Source organism: Homalodisca vitripennis, chromosome 8, assembly GCF_021130785.1.
Source record: "Homalodisca vitripennis isolate AUS2020 chromosome 8, UT_GWSS_2.1, whole genome shotgun sequence".
NCBI lineage: Eukaryota > Metazoa > Arthropoda > Insecta > Hemiptera > Cicadellidae > Homalodisca > Homalodisca vitripennis.
This window is the reverse complement of record NC_060214.1, coordinates 7,920,931-7,934,561: the sequence shown is the minus strand read 5'-3', so window position 1 is coordinate 7,934,561 and position 13,631 is coordinate 7,920,931. Positions and strand designations below refer to the sequence as shown.

Below are 13,631 nucleotides of genomic sequence, written 5' to 3'. Positions count from 1 at the left end.
TTATTTTTTATTATTAAAAGCTCCTTTTTGATTCGTTTGAAAGGTAAATGAATTATCCACTAGAAAATATATAACATGATGTTTATATAATTTAAACATTAAAAATTTAGACAGTCACTTTTCTACGGAAACAAAATAAAAATCTAGTTTAAGATAATATAACTAATATAAGAAAACTTTATTTTTAAATTTTAATACTTTTATGATAAAGAGCATTTAAAAACACCCTTAAAATCATTTGTAATAAACCTAATATTGTACAATAAACACAATTATAAAAATTATTCAAGCGCTAGAGGTTTCTTTTGCTAAAAAGCACAGGGTTTTAGAACATATTCAGTCAAAGTTTATTTTTCACCATAAAAAGCTTTTTTTAATTATTTTAGAATTTTTAATGCTTTAATGATAAAAGCTATTCAAAACAATGCAAAATCATGTGTAATATAACAATAATTACTCAAAACGAAACTAAAAACACAAACATTACCTTATTCAGGCATTTTTTAAACAAACTCTACAACACTGTCTTCATGAACACTCGGAAGTGACTGTTATCACTTTTTTAAAATTAATCTTATTATCTGATATAACTTAGAAACATTGACAATAAATAAAAACGCACAATTATATAACTTAAAAAACACTCCGCTATTTGTCACGACACCGCTATCGCGATCCAACTGAGAAACTGTTGTCTTTTAGTTAGTTGTTTACGTCACCTAACAGCATTAAAAAGTTGAAATAGTAGTTGAAAAGGTTAATTTAGTTCATTTTTTGTCTGGTTTGATATCAGACAGTATGATGGATAAGTTATAGAGGTACTACAAACGAAATAGAAATCGTCTCGGAGCGAGAGACTCCGGCACTCTTCGCGTAGGAACGTCTCTTCTCGGAGCGAGACTCCAGCACTCTTCGCGTAGGAACGTCTCTTCTCGGAGCGAGACTCCAGCACTCTTCTACAAAAGACCCTGTCTCTTCTCGGAGCGAGACTCCAGCACTCTTCGCGTAGGAACGTCCCGTTTCGGCGCGGGACTCTCGGCACTCAAGCGAGTTTTTAAATCGTCTTCTAGCGATATCCCTGGCACTAAAAGGGTTTTATACCTCACTTAGTTCATAGGTGTTATGCCAAACGAACAAATTCAATGTGTGCAAGCGCTGTTTGTAACATTTGTCAAGGAATTGGTGGAGTCTTCAGACACGAAATCGTGTGACAACCACAAGAGTTGAGAAACAGCTTTGTGCCAAGTGACGCTTTTCATGACGCTCGTGACGCTTGTCATGACGCTGACGCCCGTGACGCTTTGTACCGAGGGTTCATTGTGTGGAATGTACCAAAGCTCATAAACAGTGTCAGGATGGCGTCATTCGGGCGTCAAAGAGTGACGCCAATTTCGTACGCGGTGACGCAGCTGCTTGGCGTCTATTCAAAACAATGAAATAAATGGACACCGAAGACTCATCGCGAACGTCAGTTAGTCACAGGTTGATCTGGAACAGTTCCTTGTGGACTTTGAAATTTGAGCGTGTTAATGGAATTGTGTGTTGCTTGTGACTAAAGAATACTTCGTGCTATTGAAAGGTTATATTAATTTTCTCATTTATGAACTTTGTTTACTTTGTGAATCTTGAGTTGAGATCCAATTCACCACTACCTTAATGCAGTTGGTGGACCACAAGACCACATTGTGGTTCTCAGCGAATAGCCAACAATACAAAAACTGAATATACGGCATCTGTCAATGTGGGCCATGTCTTTTCACAGTAAATCTGCTCTAAATCAGTTATTTATTATTCGATTTAAATAATTGTAGTGTCATTATATTTTTGAAAACCCCCTTTATAAAATATTCTTGCAATTCTTAAGAAAAATGTTAGTTTTTAAGATATAAAAAGTTAAAAAGTTTTAATGGCCACCATTTTGAAAATACTAAAGATAGTTTCATGATATTCTTTTCAGTAACTGTCCTAATTATCATAACAATGTGAGTCTAATTTTGTATAGTTTTTTTATACTTTTTAAGGTATTAATTTTTTTATAAAAAAAAACACATACAGACAGACAGATGAGAAACTAAACATTTGATACCCATGGCCATATGATGAAAAATGTTTGTCTTGACCTGAACAATAACGTGGTATACCTTTGTCCAGTGAATTACGGGACACCCTGTATAACATTTAAAATCAGTGACTCTTGTATGTGCTAAACAGAAACTTGGTGCTTGCGGCTGGAATAACTGTGATACTGACCTGTCAGAGGATTGAAGGAGGTTCTGCCGTCACTTGTTGCAATAGCGCGGGAGGGGGGGTTTGTACAGTGGGAGTACTTGCTGAAAGATCTCGATCATGAAGATGCGAATGGACCTTAATTGAGATCTGTAATCAGATCTGATGGCAGCCTCAACGTCTCAAGAATTGCCAGTGAAGATTTTGAGTATGCATTTCTATTATTGCCGGACCGAGCGTCATGTTTTTATTGCGTATTTTTTAAATCCGGACACTTTGGATACCATAAGCTAGCTATTCACGGAAAAGGTCAATTAATAATTCTGACGGCCCCACACACCGTCACGACACGACGTTCCATTTCAAAACTGTCCACAAGACAAACAGAGACCGTACACAAACCATGCACGTTGCTCGCGCTTGACTGGTGTCCGCTTAATTGACAAAACACGCTACATGTTGCAGATGCTGGACAAAAATACAGCGTATAACATTGCTACATCTGGCAAAAAATAGATGTGGCCAGGTTTCTTTGATCTTTACCGACTGGGTACGAATAGCAGAAGTTTTGCTAAGTATAGCAGAATCTAGATATTGCATGTTATATGTAGCGCTTTTAAAACTGAGATTTTCTACTTATAGCAAATTCTTTATTTGAAGTTTATGTTTTTGACGATGGAAGGATTGTGAAGGAAACAGAATTTTTCCGAGCATTTGCCATCGTTTAGTTATACAAAAAATCAGTAACATTACGTTTCGAGATCTGCAATCTGATCTCTTCTTCAGGTAAATAACGAACCTAACACATAATTACAAATTAGGTTAAAATAAAACGACGAGTCGTAGGTGGTTGGTTGAATACAGATCTACTGCATTCGAGTTCAGTATTAATAATTAATGTTGTGTTTTGTTTTTTATTAAGTGCATGTTTTAGAGTTAGTGATGTTGACACACTACATGGTAGTTTATAATCTCTCTCTAGGCATGTCACAACACTCTGGTATGATATTTTTAAATTTTAACATAGTTTGTAATCATGTGTTAAGTTAGTTATTTACCAGAAGAAGAGATCAGATTGCAGATCTCGAAACGTAGTGTTACTGATTTTTTGTATCACTGAACGATGGCAAATGTCCGGAAAATCTTGTAGCAAATCTTGCTTATGTTAAATATTTGCTAAAAGTTATATGTAGCACGATCTGCTATAAGTAATTTTACTAACTTTTAGCAATTTTACATAACTTACGTGCTTAGACGCAACATTTAGCAGACTTTGCTACACAGCTACTACAAGCTCGTCGAGCAATTTAGAAGGGCGGCTTTAAAAACCATATTTAAACAAGATTTTAAAGAAACAACTATTTTGTTCGTGTCAATTTCTCATAATGGAATGGCGGATGTGTTCATTGATTTCAATACACACTAAAACGTTACATAGAATAAGTAGAAAAGGAATGTCAAGGACAACCATGAATTGGAATGTCAATTAGTGACCGGAATGTCACGCAAACATTCCCCACTATTTCCTCGGACAATTAGAAAACTTCTCTTCCCAAATTCTTCTCATTGTTTTCATTTCACACCAACAGAGAGTGGTATTAAATAAATTTGTATATGAAATAGTAAATTGTTTAAACAAAACGTCAAGAGATTAGGAGTCAGATTTTATCTACTTGTGTCCGAGGAGGGGGAACCAGTTTCAGTTGCAGATAAGATAAGGGGTATGGTAGAAATGTTTTTAAGATAAAGAATTCCGCAAATTTCCTCTGATATATTTAGGAACGATAAAGGCAGTCAAGAAAGGCAAAGATTTAAAACAAACACTTGATAGCTTCTGAGAAAATATTAAACGGATGTTTACTTACAGAATTAGTTTTGGCTTCACTTTTCTTTGTTTTAAAATATATTGTGTTCTATGTCAAGATCTTTGTCTAGCTTTTCAACTGAAAATATTATTTACATCAATCGGTTTAAAATTTGCAGTAAACCGAAACAAACTTTTAAACATTCTAGTTTGATATTGAACCATACTGTACCGTTTATTTACAAATTAAAAGAACTTTTTATGGTTGGTCTCTTTATGGGGAGAACTTCTCGAAGAGTTGGGTGATATGTTGGAAAACTCATTAAACGGTGTAGCCTGGTGAAATTCCCGAGGAAAAATCCAAATACCAAGAGATCTACATTGTTATCATAATGCCATTTAATAAAACAACTACTACGTCGAGACCATCGTACATATTTCGTGTATCCCTTTCTCCCTGGGAGGATTCAAGAGCGAGGCAAATAATATTTAGGTCATATCAAATGAATGTAGGAAATATAGGATACGTTATAGCTTGAAGGAGATCCTTTGGTGATGTATAGATTATTAACAACCTACGACAAATTAGTTCTCATTCAACTAATTTCTCGTTATTGATTTACACTCTTGATTTGTTTGACAAAATTAATGCTGAAACTACACTGATTCCAACCTACACTGATTGCATAAAGAATAAAGTGTTCAAGGAATTTATTGACAATCGAGGTCATGGACTTCTAAAAAAATGCAAAATCTTCAGGATTTTCTTTCTTAGTCAAATATTTAACACTTATGATTTCAGGTACAATAGTTTGTCTCATATTTAAGTTATTTGGCTGTGATTCTTGAGCTAAGCCGTTTATGTTTTGGTTGAAATCAATCTTTCAACTCGATCTCTGCTAGTTCACTGACTTATGACATGAATGGATTGTGTCTTGTAATAATAGTAGTATAAATATGTATAAAGTTACATTAATTATTGACACTTGTTTTTTAAGCTAAGGTCCATTTAATATATTATATAAATAAATGGATTTATGTTCAGTTATAAATGTATGTATATGTTAGTTTAATTTATTTTGAGGTTAATTGGTAAAGAGGAATGTATAGTCCAAATTTCGCCTGTAATAAAAACATTTTTTTATCATTTTAATGAGGTTTATTATAAGGAAACCGGGAGGAATTATAGGGGAGACATTAGAGTATTGTTCCAATGCCAGGATCGAATTCTAGGGGTGCCATCAACCAATGTTTACACTACTACTACAAGTGAGGTTATAATGAAGCACGGTTCGATTTGCTAACAGTAAAAAGGTAACTAGATATTATGTAAATTACTTACGCGTTTAAGAACAGACCTGGGAACAATTTCATCCAGTGAAGTGTGAGAAAGGCGGTCTGATCTGCATTGTTATAAACTGCAGTACCCACAGCTGAGAGCGTGTACTTTGTGTCTGTTCAAGATGGCGGGTGGGGAACTGCGTCGCAGCTACACGCAGATGGACTTCTCCCTTAACAGAGTCAACATTCGCCCTCAACTCCCCCACCTCTTCCACCAGCAACCGCCCCTCCAGGTTAGTAACAGTACACTAAGAATTATCTGAGTTCATATTATCCAACGACTGTATACATAATGAAGTACGGATTATCAGTATTCGAATTATACCTATTCGTATTATCAGTATTCAGATTATCAGTATGTATTATCAGTATTCCAATTATTAGTATTAGGACTATCCGTATTCGGGTTATTCGTATTCGCATTATCAGTATTCGGATTATCAGTATTCCGATTATCAGTATTTGTATTATTAGTATTCGGATTATCAGTATTCAGATTATCTGTATTCGCATTATCAGTATTCGGATTTTCAGTATTCCGATTATCAGTATTTGTATTATTCGTATTCGGATTATCAGTATTCAGATTATCAGTATTCGGATTATCCGTATTCGGATTATCAGTATTCGGTTTATGCGTTTCGGTTTATTCGTATTCGGATTATCAGTATTCGGATTATCCGCATTCTGATTATCCGTATTTAGATTATCCGCATTAGGAATATCCCCTATCCTGTTTTCCGCTGTTGGAATTATCAAGTGTGCAACTTTAAACAGTATAAATGTATCCGGCCGCAGGAGCGTACCCCGTGGTTATATGGGGAACCCCTTCCGTGTTTCAGTTTTACTTTAAGGGTATGTTAAGTCAGGTACAACTCAAACCATTACATTCTAAAAAATATTTGTAAGACACATTATATTTTCTTTATTTACATTATGTTCTGAATACCGTCTATTTTATTCTTAATAGAAATAAGGGTACGCCCCTATTGTACGTTTGTTGATTGTGTTATTATTTTTGCTCTCTTGGAATAATTAATATATTGATTATTACTCTCTTGGATTATTACTATCGATTTTACTGGTTTGAGACGAACAGAAATATTGTGAGTAGAGTCTTGAGTGAAAGTAGAGTGGCCTTTCGTTCAATTGTAAGAATATAAAAAACTGCATAAACGTATTTTTAACACATAAAAATACTATTTTAATTAACTCACATATTCTATAGCATAATAATAGTAATATTGCAAAGTATTTTGATAAATATTAGAAATGTGGTGTGTTTTACTTACTTGATCGTGAGCTGCATTGTACCGCCATTGTAAAACAGATGCAAGCTTATTCTTCCCGTAAGTTGTTGAGTACCGGCTATTTCCTTTTGGTTCGTGCCATCAAAATCGGCTGAATCCAAATCATCTAAATTTATTGCAACACGTATTTCCAATTCTTTTAAGTAGCTCAAAGATTAACTTTTACAACTATAATCTATACACTGTAACCTATGCCATCATTTACATGATATCTTCTGATTCCTTTCCCAATCCCCATGGGATAGGAGAATCCCTTGAAATGATAATAGGTCAACATTGAGGCTATATTGGATTCTGTGGCTGACAATACTGCAGTGATACTTAGAATAGAGATGAAGAAAATATTTGGAGACATTTTTTCCTTCCTGAGTTATTTTGTTGGCTGAGAGCAATGAATTTTGGCAGATATAATTTTAGTTATTTAAATTCAGTGGTGGATCTAGGATTCATTATGGGTGGGAAGTTATTAGTTACATGAGGTCCCACGGGTGTATATAATAAGGGGCCTGAAGGTCCCCCCCCCCCGAAATTTTGAAAGACATACATAATAATTCCACCTAGTAGTTTCTTTTAAGCTAGAACACATTTATGAGGTATTAAACTTCAAGAATTTCCAGTTGGAAGATTCCTGAGCCTGTATAATTTGGGGGTATTTTATACTTCCCAGTCACCCAGGGAATTAGAACTCTCCTCTCTCCCCCCCCCCCCAGAAATAAATTTTCTTCGAAAATAATTTGAGAATCTTCACCCGGGAAATCGTTGAGTTTTAGGACCTCATAAATGTGTTCTAGCTTAAAAAATTACTGTGTGCAATTTTTATGTTTGTCTTTCAAAATTTCGGGGGGGGGGGTCCGAGCCCCCGTTATATACGCCCCTGCGAGGTCAATTGAAATTAATTTAGCTCGTACATAAACATATTACTGGACCTATAAATTTGTCAATAAATACATTGAAATTGATTTCAGTTGTTTTGAAATGCCTACAAGACTCGCGTATTTGTTCTCATCCTTCTGCAAAACGATTTCACATTAATGAAGGATCCGAGATGAGACTTAATGAGCTGGAACGGCTTGTTAGTCTGGAGATATCCAGCTCCAGCAGCGTGGGATGGGACTATACACGTCACAGCTCGCTTCGGTTCGAGAGAAAACTCGGTGAACGACTTTCGTGCGAACATCTCTCGTATGGTAACTCTCAGAGCATCGGGATACGAACGAGTCCTTGCCACGCAAACGTAGCCCTGGGCAGTCTGGTGCTTGCCGCTAACGTGCAAGTAATAAACAAATAAAAAGTAATAAAACTTGCGTTTAAAATAGTGATTTACAAAATAACGTAGACAAGACAATGACTTTGAGATCGGCATTTTGTATCTGTCCGGGGTCTTTTTCTTTTAAGGGCCAGCACCTTACAAACATATTATACCTGACTGACAGTGCATTTAATCGTTTTTTTGGTGTTATTAGTTCGTAGGGCAGTAGTCCAGGTACTACTTCTAGTATAAACTCGTCCTATCTTTTCAGTGATAAACGCGCGCCGCTTATCTTTTGCCTGTAATGTAACCTGCGTTAGTTATGTTCTGAGTTTTAGCGTGGTGAGTTGATCTGGGCTTGGACTTTGCAAGCTCGAGTTAATTTTCTTTCTAAAAGAGCAAGCAGCGCAAAGCGCTGCGCAGCGGGCAAGCATCGCGTGATCTGAGTTTTGAATAGGCAAGCTAGGGTCTTTTGTGCTGGCCCTTAAACGAAAAAGACCCTCTGTCCGGTCAAGCGTAAAAGTTAAGATTGTATAACAACTTTTACCTCATATAAATCTGAAATGTTATATTATACTTAAAAACAGCATTTTTAACTATCTCGTGTAAAAATCTTGTCCAAGTCGGATCACAAGTTTTCGAGTTATGGATGTTCAAAGTTGTAACTTTATTGAAAAGCTCAGAGAGCCGGTACCAGTTTCGTTGTTGACGAAAAAACACGAAGTTATTTTTTGTAAACAGTAGGAAAATAAACAAGCTAACTTATAAAGCAACTCCCGTTATTGTAGCTGTTCGAGTTTAATAAAAATAAAAAGATTTCTGAAAGCAACAAATTGTGTTGGTTTTTTTAAATTTTCCATCTGGCAGTTTTAAGAACACAGATCAGACAACCAAATTGGAGGTGCGACTTTCTTTGCATGTACACCAACTGCCGGATCTCGATAAAATGCTTCTATTGTAGCATACGGTATCGGGATTAAGCCCATGAGGAGTACTTTCCTCTTGGTCATTTGGCCATATTAGATTCTGTCTTACACCAAACTTTGGGCTGGAGCAACAAGCTCGTAATATGACAATATCCTGTAGTAAATATAATATAACAATTAGATATGTCTAAGTGTAATAAATTCCTTAACGTCTGAACAGGAAACGTGTATCATCATATTACTCATTACACCATTTATAACTCCATTATGTATGGTGTTCCTCAGTGTTATTTTTTCTGGTTTACGTATGCAGACTAATTCGTTTGTCCATTAAAAGTAATGACTTATTTTACCAGGCAAAGTTAAGGCTAAGAAGCCCTCTCTAACACTTAACCTGGGGACTAATGAATTAAAAGTGACTTCCGAACCACCACCAATGGCCGGGCAGGCGGGCTGCTTGCAAGGACAGGATCGCTCAGCGGTCACCAATCCATGCAGCAGCCACGCTCGACGTTGCTTGATTTGGTTATCTCGCGATAACCGCCGTACCCGTTATACTACCAGTTTATGAACGAATTCACTAGGCGGAGTACATAAAAGCGTACCTCCCTCGGTTAAAGAGTCTGGGCTTCTATGGCGGGAAATTCAATACAACTTTACAAATTTATTGGGTTTGACCCCGTAGTGCCATTTATCTGGAAAGAATTCACTAAAAAAGAAGACATCTTTGAGATTAAACGTAAAATTTTTATATGTTTTGTTATCAGAGTACATTGTTAAATTTTTAAAAAGACTAAGATTAAAGCATATAATTATAACAGTACCAAGTAATATTACATTTATTAATTCGTATTTTTGATACATAATTATTCGTACTAAAATGTATTGAATACTTTTTAAGAAAGGAAAAATACAATTTGTATTGATCATTCAAAAGTTGTAAAACATTTTAAGCATATATTTGGGGCATATTTTAACTAGGTAAAAAGAACAACTAAAGATAAGGATTACTAGTTGTATCGAAGAATAAGGACATGAGAGTGTTGTTGAAAGTAGGAAAAAAGGACAAAATAGGATTATATTTTTTTCATCCTTAAAAAATGTAATTTTCTTAAGTACTTTGTACTAAAAAAAAACATATTTTATTTCCGTAAATTATATTTGATAAAAAAAAATGAAATCTCCCTCAGTATAAATAAGTAAAAACGTGTCGTTCATTGAAATTATAGTTCACGTAGCCTATATACTGTAAAAATCACATTTTTATGTCTGCCCCAATAAAAAATGTCTACATGTTCTACTTAAAAACGCCTGTTACACAAAACATTTTCCTTTTTTTCGTCTTAAGGGCAGTTATCCCAAAGGGATACGGCTTTAAAATCTTAGGAAATTCTCCGAACTAAAACCCGATTAAGAACTAGGTTAAGAACTACGCCAAATCACGTGTCACATATGTTAGGCCTACTACTAATGTTACCTTATAAAATTTAATCTTCATGCGAAATTTCAAGTCTATAAGTCTGTTTCTTATCTATATATCATGCGGACGGACAGACATATATGAACGTTTTCCAGTTCTCGATTGACAGGCTTCGCTAACGCTCAGCCAATTGTATTTTTAACGTAAAAGGCCAAACAGACAAGTAGAAGCAATAGAGGTATATTTACAGTATTATCTCTGACAAGATGGTTCTATTTTGCCACATAGCCCCGTCATAGCAGCCTACTAAGGCTTCATACTCGGGGGCGAGCTGGTCATCTCTATCCTATTACACGTATCAAATCGCTACGGAAATCAATATTGTGATACATAATGAAACAATGTACAAGTTTTTTTTTACTTCAGTTCTTTAATTTTGTTGTATTTCATAAATAGTTTATTTTTTAGATTCAATTCCTACGTACCCAGTACGAACGGTGAGTTACTGTTTAACTTGTAGGAAGAAGAAATAGTTTCGAAGTACGGCACAAATTTCTCCTTTAATTTGAGAGATGTTCAGTGATGGACCCTCAGGAGGGGCCATGGGGGTTAATTTTGAAAAAATCCTGATGAAAAACTCTCGTATTGTAACCAAAATAAAATAAACAAAACTTTGTACTTTGTAAACATTTTTTTGTATTGAATTGCAAAATCACCTAATACAGTAAAGAAAAAATAATGGTAAACTAAAATCTAAGTGCCCCCCCCCCCCCGAAAACAGAACTGAATCCGCCCCTGGAAATGTTATCGTCCACCTTTTTTCTTTACCATAGTCACTATGTATTTGGGTTCTACAGCGTTTTACTGCAAAGTGAAATGTACCTAGGCTAATAGTTTTTTTTTTTTTTTTAATTGAATCGGTTTACTAGCTAGCTATGATGATAGTGTTATTACCTGTAGTTCTAAACAGTTAACTACTTTTATAGATCAAATCACCCATCTTATTATGTAAAAAAACAATTATGTCTCGGTTTAAAAAAGGCAAAACATTTTAAAACAGATTTTCTTGGGGTATTGATAAATAAATCTACATGACGAATTTCATAACAGATAAAACATCCGTATGTGTGTAATGTGCTGTTAAAAATTTAAAGAAAATTTCCCTATTTTGATCATATACAGGGTGTAACAAAATTCCGCACTGGCTTGGTAACTCCCGAACGATCTTTTAAACTGTCGTGATAATGTCGTAGGTCAGAACTTGACTCCGAAGATCGCCATTGAAACAGTCCACAAGAACTATGCCAGATGAAATTTCGCTAGAATATTGATTTGAACTAATGTACGAATTCCAGTTTTAAATGTTCTAAAATATTTTAAAAATTTACTATAAATTTAAATACTGATAAAAAACCCTTCTTAGTTCTCTTTTAAAAGAAGTAGGCTTCTCTTATCTGTGGAGTAAGAACGAAGTAAATACAAATGGCCTTAATTATAAACTTTTCTGCGTATTTTCTTGATCGTGGCAACACGGCAAACTAAACATTGGCGTTGGAAATTTAATTCGTTTGAACAAGCAGTGGTCATAAACGTGCACGTCTATTAAATTGCTTGGAAGCAGCGGATAACTGCTACTTTAAACATATTTTGCTCTTATAAAGTCTTTAACCTGAGAGTAAATCTGTATTGCAGTAAGCGTAAGCTCACTACCAGGTATTTCTTAAATCATAGAGGAATTTCCTCTAAGAAAAGAAATCGATCTTTAGCTACTCTAGCTATGTTGAAAGTCAAAATGGTAAAAATCGAAACGGTTAAAATATGAACATGACATATATACACTTAAAAACCAACTGCCAAACACGTAAATAAATGTGTAATCTACGTTATCTAACCGTATACTCTGACCCTTACAGTACCTACTTTCATCCACCAACTGTCAAACACGTAAATAAATGTGTAATCTACGTTAGCTAAACCGTATACTCTGACCCTTACAGTACCTACTTTCATCCACCAACTGTCAAACACGTAAATAAATGTGTAATCTACGTTAGCTAACCGTATACTCTGACCCTTACAGTACCTACTTTCATCCACCAACTGTCAAACACGTAAATAAATGTGTAATCTACGTTAGCTAACCGTATACTCTGACCCTTACAGTACCTACTTTCATCCACCAACTGTCAAACACGTAAATAAATGTGTAATCTACGTTAGCTAACCGTATACTCTGACCCTTACAGTACCTACTTTCATCCACCAACTGTCAAACACGTAAATAAATGTGTAATCTACGTTAGCTAACCGTATACTCTGACCCTTACAGTACCTACTTTCATCCACCAACTGTCAAACACGTAAATAAATGTGTAATCTACGTTAGCTAACCGTATACTCTGACCCTTACAGTACCTACTTTCATCCACCAACTGTCAAACACGTAACTAAATGTGTAATCTACGTTAGCTAACCGTATACTCTGACCCTTACAGTACCTACTTTCATCCACCAACTGTCAAACACGTAACTAAATGTGTAATCTACGTTAGCTAACCGTATACTCTGACCCTTACAGTACCTACTTTCATCCACCAACTGTCAAACACGTAACTAAATGTGTAATCTACGTTAGCTAACCGTATACTCTGACCCTTACAGTACCTACTTTCATCCACCAACTGTCAAACATTTCAAGAAACATTACAGATTCCGAGCCTACACAATTCAAACCGTTTCTCGGTTCTAGACTAATATACAGGGTGTATAAAAATTCCAGCACGGGCTTGATAATGCCCGAACGATTACAGGTAAAGCAATAAAACTTGGTACATTATTACTGCACCTATATATATCTACTTTTTGAAGTAACTACAATTTTTAAACTAAGATTAGTCTTTATACAATTTTTACTTAATACAAATGTAAACAAATTCAGAACAAATTATATCAATGTTAACACATAACAGCTGATTACATTTGATAGACTCGTGCAATTCGTCTTTAGAGACCAATATTTTTTTTTGTTATTTTAAAGACCAGTGGGGCGTAGCCCGGTCGTATTTTCGAAACAAGAGTAGGCCTATATTCATCCCAGGAACCGCAAAAATGTCCATGTAAAATTGCAGTACAATTGGTTCAGAAGTTGACGCGTGAAAACAAAACAAACAAAGGCACTTTCGCATTTATAATATTATTAGGATAAAAAATAAACGTATGGGGTGTGAAATTGCACACCCGTTATATGCACACTTTAGGAGGTTTTTTTTAAAATACTAATTGCATTTTACGTAAGGTTTTCCATGGGAAAAGGACCAAACCCATTTGAGGATTTTATTAACCTTCTCGGGAATCG

The 13,631-nt window shown here is 35.2% G+C and overlaps 2 protein-coding genes across 5 annotated transcripts in view; one reads left to right on the top strand and one right to left on the bottom strand.

Moving 5' to 3' along the window:
• Positions 1 to 5,506, bottom strand: part of LOC124367241 (intraflagellar transport protein 43 homolog A) — a 64,508-nt gene extending 59,002 nt beyond the window's left edge. Inside the window, exon 1 of one of the 2 annotated variants that reach the window (XM_046823931.1) lies at positions 5,389 to 5,506. The gene's annotated coding sequence lies outside the window, so the exon portion shown is untranslated. Of the gene's footprint in view, positions 1 to 5,372 lie in introns of both variants that reach the window. The other variant, XM_046823930.1, reaches the window with a different exon arrangement.
• Positions 1 to 13,631, top strand: part of LOC124367240 — a 78,606-nt gene that overhangs the window by 15,455 nt on the left and 49,520 nt on the right. For all 3 annotated transcript variants that reach the window (XM_046823925.1, XM_046823923.1, XM_046823924.1), the window contains exon 3: positions 5,494 to 5,604. In XM_046823925.1, coding sequence (XP_046679881.1) covers positions 5,494 to 5,604 — 111 coding nt within the window. The remainder of the gene's footprint in view (positions 1 to 5,493; positions 5,605 to 13,631) is intronic.